A 13,452-nucleotide genomic window follows, 5' to 3' on the forward strand; every position below is an offset into this window, starting at 1 on the left:
CAAGTTTGTTTTTAAAAATATACTATTAAAAATAAATACCTATTAACAACTAGTAAACTCCTTAAAAAATAATTCCACCAACACCCACCTGCAGCCAAGTTGTTAAGTAAAAATGTTTCTTCTACCCCTCCCGCCCTTCTCCCTTTGAGGATCAAGTTCTAAAGTGGCCACAGTTCCGTTTTAAACACTTAACTTTCTTTTACTTGTTTTTCAGTGTAGATTTTTATATATTTTCTTTGATTCTTACAAATACTTTTAATTCTTTGTCTTCTTTGCTGCAGATATTTATTCCCAGTTTCCAGTTTGTTTGCTTTGAAATTTTGTTTTGTTTGCTTTAAGTTTAGAAAGTTCTCTCCACAGTTTTTGGTACTTCCGTTTCTTTCTCTCCCTCCTTGCCCTGCCCTCCCCGCCCCTCCCCTTCCTTCCTTCCTTCTTTCCTTCCTTCTTTCCTTCCTTCCTCCCTCCCTCCCTTCTTCCCTCCCTCCCTCCCTCCTCCCTCCCTTCCTCCCTTCATTCCTTCCTCCCTCCCTCCCTCCCTCCCTTCCTTCTTTCCTTCCTTCCATGTGTGTTTAAGAATTCCTTTTTACTCAATTAGAATTATGGGATATGGTGTGAGATGAAAATACATATGTAGCATGTTCCCCTTACATAGTGTTTTTCAACCTTGGAAATATTGTATTGACCTTTTAGTCCAGATTATTTGTTGTGGGGGCTGTCCTGTGCATTGATGAATGCTTAGCAGCATCGCGAGCCTTTACTCACTAGATGCTGAGCATCTAGTCTCCAGACATTACCAAATGTCCCCAGTGGGGCAAAATTATATTGGTTGAGAACCATTGACCTAATATAAATTAATTCTGAATTTACATGTTATAAATCTGCGTATCTTGAGAAAAACTGAAATGCTAATTTAGTCTGAAAGCTTATATTTTCTGGGACAAAGCTTGAGGTTAAGGTCTCATGCTAAGAGCTTTTTATTGGGACATTTGTGTATAGGTTTTTATGTGAGCATAAGTTTTACTTCAGAGTAAATACCATGTTTCCCCGAAAATAAGATCTACCCTGAAAATAAGCCCCAGTTAAGAGCGTCAGCCAAAGGGATGTGTTTAGTACATATGATGATGTTCCAGAAGATGACATGACTGTATTTGAATAAATGTAGATTGTTGTACATGCAAAAATAAGACACCCCCTGGAAATACTCCCTCATGTGTCTTTCGGAGCAAAAATTAATATAATATCCGGTCTTGCTTTCGTGGAAATACGGTATATACCTAGAAGTGAGATTGCTGGGTCATGTGGTAAGTGTATGTTTAACTTTATATGAAACTGCCAAATTCTTTTTGTGAGTTTCAACTTCACATCCTTGTTGTAATTTTATTTTAGCCATTCTAATAGATGTGTAGGAGTATCTCATTGTGTATAACTGGCAGATTTCTTCTTTAAATATTTGGTAGAATTTGCCAGGGAAACCATCTGGGTTTGGAGATTTCTTTTTCTGGAAGGTTTATAACTATAATCTCAATTTTTAAAATAGTTTATTCAGGTTATCTGAAACTACCCAACTCCCAAAACTTTGAAACTTTATACCGGTATATCTATAGTTTTCCTTTACTATTTTTCTTTAATGAATGTAGAGTCTAGTGATAATTTGAGTCTTTTTTAGTTCTTCATCATTTTTCTGGAGAGTGATGAATTTTATTGATCTTTTCAAATGACCAATTTTGGTTTCATTGATTTTTTTTACCCCCTTTTCTTTTTTTCTGGTTTCAGTCGAACATTTTATGATTGTATTTTATGTCCTCTTAGCATGTCAGTTATACTTAAAATTATTTTAGTAGTAGCCATAGAGTTTGTAATATATGTTTATAACTAATCTGAGTTCATCTTTAAATAACTCTACACCACTTCATGTGTAATGTAATGTAGGTTACCGTAGAGTATTCCCAATTTCTCCTTTTTATGACATTGCTGTCATTCATTCACCTTTCCACACGCTATAATCATCCAATACATGGTTACTATTATTTTAAACAGTTATCTTTTACATCTATTAAGAATAAGAAAAATAAAAGATTTTGTTTTACCTTCATTTATTCCTTTGCCTTCACTCTTCCTTTTATTATGTAGATCCGAATTCCTTCCCCTTGAATAACTTCAATTAGCATTTCCTTCAGGGCAGGTCTGCTGGCAACTAATTCTTGTTTTTGTTTGAGAAAAATCTTTGTTTTTCACTTTTGAAGGATCATTTCATTGAATATGGAATTCTAGAGTTGGTAGTGTTTTCTTTCAATACTTTAAATAGTTCACTCCCTTTTTGAGTGTTTAAGAAGAGAAAGAAGGCTGATGGAAATTCTTATCCCTTCCTAAGGTAAAGTTTTTTATCTTAAGGCTTCTTTCAAGGTTTTCTCTGTATTTGGTTCTCTGCAGTTTGAATATAGTATGCTTAGGTATAGACTTTTCCACATTTATCCAATTTTGTGTTCTCTGAGCTTCCTTGCTGTGTACTTTGCATGTTATTAATTCTGAAAAATTCTCCAGCATTATTCACGTATTTTTTTCTGCTCTGTTTCCTGCTCCTCCTCGCTTTTCTGGTATTCCAATTATGGATATGTTACAGCTTTTGAAATTGTTTCACAGTTCTTGGATGTTCTGTTCTTTTTTTAAATTAATTTTTCTCTTTGCAGAAGATACTTACTTTCTGCTGTCTTTGGGTTTCCCTGTGAACTCTTTCTCAGATGGTGCCTGCGTCGTGCAACTCCTTCAGCAGTAATTAACTCGCATCACCCTGGTGGAGTCCCATTGGTGTGGTCGTAAGGTGTATGGGAAGGGAAGCATCCTTAATTTTAGAATTAAATCTCACATTTTTAATGGGTCTGTGTTCTGGGACTGTGACTTTTACGTCTTTCTTAGCTCGTCCCATCCCCCACATGAGGCAGGTGGGAGAAGGCCCTGGTGAAGTCTTTTTCTTGGAGTGGAGGTCTTTGTTATGGGGAATTCTTGGTTCCTAGTTATTTCACAGTGATTACTTTTCCCTTCCCCGTTGCCGGAAACTACAAAGAGACCTTCTGGGCTCTTCACTGTGAGAACCTGTAGGGGGTTCCTAGAAGTAAAACCTACGGAAGTGTTGGGCTCTACTAAGACTACAGTCCTCAGAAGTTTCCTGCTCATGATATTCCACACTCAGCCTCCAGCAATTCATTAAAATTACCATTTAAATGTTTGTGATAGATGGACTTTTTGTCCCCAAAACGATATGTCCAAGTCCTAAGCTCTGGTAAGTATGAATGTGACATTATTTGGAAATAGAGTCTTTGCAGAGATGTAACTCAGGATCTTAACATGATATCCTAGGTTAAGGATTGGCCATAAATCCAGTGTCTGCTGTCCTTAATACAGAGTAAGGAGAGGGCGATTTCAGAGACAAACACAGAGGCGGAAGCCATGTGCAGAGGGAGGCAGAGGTTGGAATCGTACAAGACAAGAATGTCTCTCTCAACTTCATGTTAGTTAGTTTTTGTTTCTCTGTTTTTCTTTTAGTTAGTTTCTGCAGTTATAACCAATATATAGTTTTAAACTCATCTGTTGAGTCCTAATTTTGGTTATTGTCTTTCTCAGTTGGAGAATACCTGTGTGGTTCTTTTTCAAGTTTGCATTCTCACTATGTATAATATTCAGCTGTGTGTCAGTTTTCCAAGGTGAACTTTTTAATATATCTGTGAACATGGTAAATATTATTTTAAAGTCTGTATTTGATGAGTCCAGTATCTGGGATTTATTGGACAATTTCTTGTTTCTCTAGGTACTTATTTAAGATGTTTTATTACTTTACATGCCTGATTATCTTTGCTTTTCTCTGGATGATGTAAATTAAAGAAACATTTCTTGACAACAATTTTAGGTCTAGGATATCTTCTCTTAGAGAAGATTTTGGTTACTTATCTTGAACCACAATCCACAGTCAAGGTGTGAGGTTTCCTGAATCATCCAAATAACGTTAAACTGGGCTTACGTGTGGTTTCTCAGAGGTACCACCCTTGATGGTTCCTGGACTCCACTCTCATACCCTAAAATTGCAGAGCTGCCGAAAGTACAGTTTAACCTCTCAGTTATGTCTTCAGAATTGGTAAAAATCTCCCAGAGCAAAAGTAAACCCAGTATCGTACTTACTGTATCTTTTGGTTACATTCCTCATCTGGATTTCTTTCATTTGATTATATTACTATATTTTTAGTTTTTTAATCTTTTTAAGAGGTTGGTTTTTATATTTCTTCCAGCTTTTTAAGTTGTATTTTCTGGGATGTTTGGTCCAAATTATCTAAGTTCTTTGAGGCCATATTGTAAAATCTTTATTATCCCTATAGATAACATAAATGCTAAAATGTTGTATCTGACCAATTTGGGTTGCTTTCTTCACTCTTTAAAAATAAGCTGATAAGTACCTAAAGTAATTAAAGTTCATTTTCTCTTTCAGTGGTAATTACAATTAAAATGAAAGATGAGTAATCCACAACCAAAGACTTTATAACCTTAAGTGATTGGCTTGATAAAAAAGTGTGGGTCCAGTGGATGAGCCGTTAATGATAGACAAGGGTCTGCATTACCTTTTAGAATCCTGCAGTGTTTACAGGATGTACGCATTTTCCCCTAGACGTTTTATTTAGTCTACCTTTAAGTAAATGCTTAATGTAAACCCCTTTCTTAATTTAGTCAAACATAATTGTTTTAAGTGGTGGAGGAGTTTTGTTAATTTACTTTCTAACATACCAGTTTTCAATGAAAGAGTGAGTTTTTTGAGTTTTTAAAATATGGAGGGTGCTGATTTTGGACGCGATGGTCTGCACATAATTGTATAGTATACTCTTGAATTAAATAAGATTTTATTTAAACGGTTTTGAGTTTTCAGTAAATAACAGTTGTTACATGCTGTCTAATGAGTATAGTTTTTTTAGTAACTTGTTTTTACCCAATTAATACATGTTTATTACAGAAAAGTGCTAAGGTGTGAGTTAATATTTATAAGACTGCTCTTGTTTCTGGCACCAGTTGCAGAGTTTGCGGTTTCCCAAGACTGCTGTCACATTCAGTAATTTGCTAGAAGGACAGTATGAAAGTTGTCATATTCTGTGGTGATCACACAATGTGATATATAAATGATGTATTACAGAATTGTACACCTGAAACCTATGTAACTTTACTAACCATTGTCACCCCAATAAATTTTAATTAAAAAAAAAAAGAAACAAAGGAAGTTAGAAAGTTGTCAAATTCCTGGCTCTGGTTTATGATAGTAATACAGTACAGATTAACATCATCCAAGGGAAGAGAAGCATGGAATGGAGTCCAGGAGGATTCCAGGCATGGAGCTTCCTGTTGTCTTCTCTCCCTGGAAGCAGGGACTGCATTAAGTACTCCTGGCAATTATGTGTGACAGTATGCAGAATACTGCCAACCTGGGAAGTTCACTGAGCCGTGATGTCCAGTGTTATTAAGAAGATACAGTTGACTGCCCATGTGACTGAATTTTAGTTTCTAGTCCTTCCAGAGGTAGAACGATACTGCCTGGCCCAAAGCCCTCAACATAATTACTTTGTTAGAGTGTTGGTGCAGTCCCCAGGTCAACATAATTACTTTGTTAGAGTGTTGGTGCAGTCCCCAGGTAAACAGAGGTGTCCAAGGAACTCCAAGGTTCCCAAAAATCCTAGAGATCAACTCCCAGGAGATGAGGCCAAGTCCAGACCTGTCTTTTGAATAAGATTAATTCTTTACTAAACATGAAATAAAAGGAGATAAGTAAATAGCATCGTAAATAGCATCTCAAATCACGTCAGATATCTGTTAACATTTTGGAATGTAACTTCATATTTTACTATGCATGTTGCATTGTCTGGATTGATCATCTGTCTTGTGTTTTCTTTCATTTTTTTTTAATGTCTCTTTGCTTTACCTTTTTTGGAAAATTTTCTTGGAATTTCTTCCACCTTCTCCCCCCCCAAATAAGTATGACATATTAGAATGCAGAAATTGCTAAACAATTTTTCTTTCTTTTTTTTTTTAATAGCATTCTATTCAGATTTTATGAACTTGATTCTAGGCATACCTCATTTTATGGTGATCTGTGTGATCAGTGATCTTTGATGTTACTATTGGAATTGTTTTGAGGTGCCTCGAAAGACACCCATATAAGGTGAACTTAATTGGTAAATGCTTTGTGTATTCTGACTGCTCCACCCTGGTCCCCTCCCTATTTCCTGAGATGCAACAATATTGAAATTAAGCAAGTTAATAACCCTAAAATGGCCTCTAAGTGCTCAAGTGAAAGGAAGAATTGCCTATCTTTCTCTTTAAATAAAAAGCTAGAAATGATTAAGCTTTGTAGGGAATACAGGTTGAAAGCCGAGATAGGCTGAAAGCTACAGCTTGTGCCAGTTAGCCAAGATGTAAATGCAAAGGAAAAGTTCTTGATGGAAATTAAAAGTGTGCTATTCCAGTGCACACACAAATGATACGAAAGTGAAACAATGTTATTGCTGATGTGGAGAAAATTTTAGTGGTCTCCATAGAAGATCAAACCAGCCACAACATTCCTTTAAGCCAAAGCCCAATCCAGAGCAAGTCCCTAACGGTCTTCAATTCTGTGAAGGCTGAGAGAGGTGAGGAAGCTGCAGAAGAAAGGGTAAAGCTAGGTTGGTTCATGAGCTTTAAGGAAAGTAGCCGTCTCTGTCACACAAAAGTGCAGGTGAAGCCGCAGGTGCTGATGGAGAAGCTTCAGCAAGTTCTCCAGAAGAACTAGGTAAGATAATTCATGAAGGTCAGGTATATAAACGACAGATTTTCCATGTAGATGAAGCAGCCTTATATTGGAAGAAGATGCCATCTAGGACTTTCATAGCTAGAGAGAATTAAGTGCTGGGCTTCAAAGCTTCAAAGGACAGGCTGACTCTCTTGTTAGGGCCTAATGCAGCTGGTGACTTTAAGTTGAACTCAGTGTTGTTTTGCTACTATGAAAATTTTAGGGCCCTTAAGAATTATGCTAAATCTATTCTGCCTGTGCTTTATAAATGGAACAACAAAGTCTGAATGACAGCACATCTGTTTACAGGATGATTTACTGAATATTTTCAGGCCATTGTTTAGACCTACTGCCCAGAAAAAAAAGATTCCTTTCCAACTACAGCGGCTCATGACTTGGTCACACAAGACCTCTGATGGAGATGTACAAACGAGATTAATCTTGTTTTCATACCTACCAACAAAACATTCTTCCTTTGACCTTGGATCAAGGAGTAATTTTGACTTTCAAGTCTTATTATTTAAGAAGTACATTTTGTCAGGCCATAGCTGCCATGGGTAGTGATTCTTCTGATGGAACTGGGCAGAGTAAATTGAAAACCTCCTGGAAGGACATCACCGTTCTAGATGTCATTAAGAACATTCGTGATTCATGGGAAGAGGTCAAAATACCAACATTAACAGGAGTTTGGAAAAAGTTGATTCCAACCCTCCCTCATGGGTGACTTTGAGGAAGGTTGAAGACTTCGGTGGAGGAAGTCACTGCAGATGTGGCGGAAATAGCAAGGGAACTAGAATTAGAAGTGGAGCCTGAATGTGACTGAATTGCTGCAGTTTTGTGATAAAACTAACGGATGAAGTGTTGCTTCATGTGGATGAGCAAAGAGTGGTTTCTTGAGATGGAATCTACCGCTGGTGAAGATGCTGTGAAGGTTGTTGAAATGACAAAAGGACTTAGAATATTATATGAACTTAGTTGATAAAGCAGGGGCAGAGTTTGATCGGATTGACTCCAATTTTGAAAGAAGTTCTGTGGGAAAATGCTGTCAAGCAGCATCGCATGGTTCAGAGAAACCATTTGTGAAAGGAAGGGGCCATCGATGTGGCGGACTGCACTGCTGTCTTATTAGAAGAAACTGCCACAGCCTCAGCAGCCACCCCCTTGGTCAGTCCGCAGCCATTCAACATCGAGGCCAGACCCTGCACCAGCAAAATGAGTACAGCGCACTGAAGGCTCAGGTGCTGTGTAAAAGTTTTAGTAATGAAATTTTTTTTTAAATTTATTGGGGTGACAATTGTTAGTAAAGTCACCTAGATTTCAGGTGTGCAATTCTGTATCACATCATCTATAAATCCCATTGTGCGTTCACCACCCGGAGTCAGTTCTCCTGCCATCACCATATATTTGATAATAAAGTTTTTTTTGATGAAGGTATCTGTATTGTTTTTTTTTTAAAACATAATGCAAATTGCATACTTAGTAGGCTACAGTACAGTGTAAACATAAATTCACGAGGAAACCAAAACATTTGTGTGGCTCACTTTATTATAATATTGTCTTTATAATATTGTATTTATGATATTGTCTTTATTGGGACCTGAATCTGCAATGTTTCCAAGGTATGCCTGTACATCTCCTGAGGATACAAATTTGTTGTACATGTTTAAATTTTTTAAAAATTTTGAAATAAGTTATAGAAATGTTAGAAGTCCAGTACAAAGAATTGTTTTCCTGACTGATGTCTTTCTTCTGAATATTTTAGTGTGTACTTTCTACAAACCAGGACTTTCCTACTTAATCATAAGCGAATTATAAAGTTTAAGAAATTAGCATTTATTTATATTAGGTTGGTGCAAAAGTAGTTGCGATTTAAAAGGTTAATAATTGTAAAACCTGCAGTTATTTTTGCACCAACCTAATACATGTGTGAACTCATGGTTTCTTACTTTATTCAGTGGAGTATAGTCTGTTACCGTCATTATTGATGGTGATGCTCAAATTGTCATGATATGCCCAGAAGGCGCCGTTTGGATAATCAGTTCTCAGTGTCCTTTGGCATCACATCGTCTTTATTGAGAACTTCTTGCTTTCTGGCACAACACTACATTCCAGGCTTATCTTGTACTTTCCCTGCCTTAGCCCTGGAATTGCCTGTCTTCCCAAGGATTCCTGGTTGTTCCTTTTGTAGAATGTGGTGTTTATAAGATTCAGCATTAGGTTTGCTCATTGCCATTGGGCTGGTTTCAGGCCTTTTCAGTGGACAGAATGTGTGTGTGTGTGTGTACTTATATATTGAAAATGGAAGTTCATGCTGCTACTTCTCATTCCCGTTTATTACCACAGGATTGAACCTAGCTTTTCCTCTTTTTATTTATAACTCTCCTCTGACATAGAGAAATTTGGCTTCCATTATGCTTAATATATGTACTTATCAATCCCCCTGCATGTAGCCAGGCTTCCCTCTCTGCTGTCATTCCCCACCCTTGCAGGACACCTCCTCTCCTGCTTGGGCTGTCAGTCCCCATTCTGGGTTGCCTTCACCCTCCCACATCATGGAAATCTGCCCCCCCTGCTTCCCCATACCATTTGGCCTTTCATATTTCCTACCCCTTAGCTTGGATGCCTCTCTGCTGTGCTTGGGCTCTGACACCATACCAGGTTGCCTCTGCGCGGATGTCCCGCTCACCTTGCCTTAGACTTCTGACGTACAGCCCTAGGGAAGCCCCCGTAAGTGGACGCCTTCCTTACCTTACGGGGGCTCTGATTGCCGCATTCCCACCCCCAACTTTGGATACCTTTGCTCTTCTTGGCCCTGGCTTCACACACCAGCCTCCTCCCTCTGCCTTTATCCCCCACCCCCCTTCCATACTTAATACCTCTAGGACTGAATTGTTCTGGAAGGTTGGGGAGTGAGCAGAGGTGGGTGTATTGGGGAGCTGCCCATGGCTCTCGAGACCTGTAAATTCTGGAAATAAGTAGTGATTTCTCTAAGAAACGAGTGCTCATCCATAGCTATACTAGTTTCCCCAGAGTGTGTGTGTGTGTGTGTGTGTGTGTGTGAGAGAGAGAGAGAGAGAGAGACAGAGAGAGAGGAGACCTTTTAGTTTTTTGCCTTAGGAGAAAAATGCCTGCCTACTGCGCGTGATTGTTTCAGAGCTATTGTGGTTGATAATGGGTGTCAGCTTTTCCATATGGAGATGAATTCCTCCATATTCAGTTTTACATTTCCCATGAGCCCTCCTTACCTGATTTTCTGGGGTCCTGCAGAATACTTTGGTATCTTAGTTATAGTTCTTTAAGTTCCTTTTCCTGGCTATATTAGTTACGGACTCATTCTCATAAATTAAAAAACAAAAAATTCTCGCTGGCCCCCTTCTCAGGTTGGCATGTTTTCAGCTGCAGATAGAAATACTGCCTAAAATATACTTGAAAATTAAGGAAAAACTACTTCTGTAACAAGAAATCTAAAAGTACTGTGTTTTAATTCTGGGGTTGGTTAATTTAGCAAAGATCCAGGTCATATTCATCTGTGTTGCCTTCCATCTTAGTAATTATATCTGCTGTTTTTCCTATCTCAAATAGTTGTAGCAGTTTGGGGCATTACATTCTCACTGAAGAATATCCAGAATCTGCAGGAGGACATTCCTTCCTTGTGACTTGTATTTAAGGTCAAGTATTAATAAAACCTTTCCAGAACCCTTGCTCACATCTTATTGGTCAGAATCCATCATCCATCACATGACTATTGGAAAACCTGTGTGAGAGAGAGAGGGAGTGGGGAGGAAGGGAGAGACAAAGGAGGGAAGGAGTGTGTGTTTGTGTTTCTGTGTGTGTGTGTGTGTGTGTGTGTGTGTGTATGGAATTATTACCGTGTTTTCCCGAAAATAAGACCTAGCCGGACAATCAGCTCTAATGCGTCTTTTGGAGCAAAAATTAATATAGGACCCGGTGTTATATCATATTATATATATCATATCATACATCATACATATATATCATATCATATATCATATTATATCATACCCGGTCTTATAGTAAAATAAGACCAGATCTTATATTAACTTTTGCTCCTAAAGACGCATTGGAGCTGATTGTCTGACTAGGTCTTATTTTCGGGGAAACACAGTATACCTTTGCTACTTTGACCAGCAGCATTAGGTATCCTGGGTCCTATTCGATCAGAGTCTGCATTTAAACAAGATTCCCCAAGTTAGCACGATGACTTCTACAAGTAAATAAGATGACTTGATTGTATGTTAGTATTTGAAAAGTACTGGTTTACATTAGTCAAGAATTAACCCCCTGGGACCAAGAGAAGCCTCACTTGGAAAGGTATAGGGTCTCAAAATACCTGAACAAATTCAGGGTTCGGTGAGAAAGGAAGAAGGAAGGGGGGAGTCATTGAGGGAATGGCTGATTTGGCGACCGACAGTGTCAGCCTATATTCCCATTCCTTTTTTTTTTTGGTTGTAGTTTTCGCGTGTGCGTGCTCTTATTTTTTGTAGGAGGAGGAAAGATGAATGGACGTATGGCTTGTCTGACATCTGAAAAAGAGATCTGTTATTGCTTTTCTTTCATTGAGCCCTATAAAATATTAATGGCATGCATATATCTTTTATTTGACATCTGAAAAAGAGATCTGTTATTGCTTTTCTTTCATTGAGCCCTATAAAATATTAATGGCATGCATATATCTTTTTATTTTATTTTAGATTTGTAATCTAAAACCCTATACTTAAAGGAGGTGAAATAGATCTTTATTAACCTTCATTTTAGGATGTATTCACTTTCTATGATTTTGTTACAATATTGTCACAAACTTAGCTGTTTAAAACAATATGCACCTGTTATCTCACTGATTTTGTGATTCAGCAGTCAGTCTGGGCATGGCTTACTGGGTCCTCTGCGAGGCTGCCATCAGAGTGTTGACTAGGGCTGGGTGTTCAACTGGGGAAGGAGGTGCTGCGAAGCTCACATGGTTGTTGGCATTATTCAGTTCCCTGTGGGCTCCTGGACTGTGGGCCTCAATGTTTGGCTTGTGTCAGCTCTAGACCTCCCTTAGTTGGCAAGTGGTCCTCTTCATAGGCCAGCTCACCACATAGCATCTTCAAGCCAGTAAACGAGTTTCCTAGCAAGATGGACAATTACAGTCGTATGTCGTCACATAGAATCCATTGTGTTTGTCATATTCTGTTCATTAGAAGTCAGTTGTAGGTCATGTCCATGATCAGAGAGGGAATTACACGAGGACATGAATGGCAAGAGATGGGGGCGGATCATGGGATTAATTTTTAGAGTTTGTCACAAAGGGTATACATCTTACTGTAAGAACAACTGAGGACATGAATTATACATTGTGTTAGGCTTCTACTTAAAAGGGGGCTGTGCTTTTTATAGTAAGGTAAGCAAGAAATTTGCTGATGTAGGCAAATATTTAAAATCATTGCGGTAAACCTTGATGATATCTTTGTAATATGGTTGCTAAACAGATTCCTTAGTTTCAAGTTTAACAGTATGGTTAATAGTGTTTCATGAATTTTAGACATTCAGGTTCTTTTTTCCTTTTTTTAGTTGACTATATTGTGGAGTATGACTATGACGCTGTACACGATGATGAATTAACCATTCGAGTTGGGGAAATCATCAGGAATGTGAAAAAACTACAGGAGGAAGGATGGCTGGAAGGAGAATTAAATGGGAGACGAGGAATGTTTCCTGATAATTTTGTTAAGGTAAGTATTCTCAGTTAAATTTCTAGCGGTTGCTTTATAAGATTCAATTTTTAACGTTAAGAAATGCGTGTGTGTGTATATATTTAAAACTAAAATGTTTTAGATAAATATTTGTTCTGAAGAATTTTAAAAACAATGGATATCATTGTTGCTTGGTGTCCTGGTGGATAATAATAACACTCTGTTTGTGGTATATGTACGTATGTATAGACCTGTTTACCTATCTTTTTAAATAAATAGTGGTTTATAAAGTTGTTTTACTGTGTACATGCTTATTTGAGCCTACAAAAGTCTTGTGAAATAAGTAGGGCAGATGATAGGCTCATTTTAATTATGGTGACATATAGACTAGGAGGTTAAATGGTTTGGTCGATGTTAGATAGGTAAGAAGACATAGCATCTGAACTGAAACATAGCATCAAGGATTGCTGCCTGTTTACTCAAGTCTTATTGTATCTTGTCACTTCAGCATTGCAGCAGTTAATCTATCAAAGTAACAGTTACTCTTCAACTACCACCAAACATTCCTTTTTTAGTAAATATTCTAGTCATTTCTGTCAGAAAACAATCAAGATTCTTAAGTCTGTTGTAGACTGATAAAGTAATAGTTTAGAGAAGGAAAAAAAAGTAAAGAATATCTGTATATTTATACTTCATTTATAATTGTCTTGTTTTCTGTATTAGTTTTCTTACATCCAACCATATTGCTCATTAGATGCTGAGTTCTTCTGGGAAGGCTAGAGTGTGTGTCTCATTTGTTTATTTAACTTGCACAGTTGTTGTTAGAATGCCCACATAATGTGGTGGTTTAGTAAATATTTGTTCCCTGAATAAATTTGTGTTTATTTTAGTTGTGGTTTTACCTCTAAGTATGAACACATGCTTTATTCTGTTAATTGATTTTAGAGAAGGTAAATTCACTACACT

General features: G+C 37.6%; 1 protein-coding gene across 1 annotated transcript in view; it reads left to right on the top strand.

The window, feature by feature from the left end:
• Positions 1-13,452, top strand: part of CD2AP (CD2 associated protein) — a 109,771-nt gene that overhangs the window by 12,022 nt on the left and 84,297 nt on the right. The window contains exon 2 of the mRNA XM_033100608.1: positions 12,365-12,525. Within this exon, the coding sequence (XP_032956499.1) occupies positions 12,365-12,525 (161 nt within the window). The remainder of the gene's footprint in view (positions 1-12,364; positions 12,526-13,452) is intronic.

This window comes from Rhinolophus ferrumequinum, chromosome 3, assembly GCF_004115265.2.
Source record: "Rhinolophus ferrumequinum isolate MPI-CBG mRhiFer1 chromosome 3, mRhiFer1_v1.p, whole genome shotgun sequence".
NCBI classification, from domain to species: Eukaryota; Metazoa; Chordata; class Mammalia; order Chiroptera; family Rhinolophidae; genus Rhinolophus; species Rhinolophus ferrumequinum.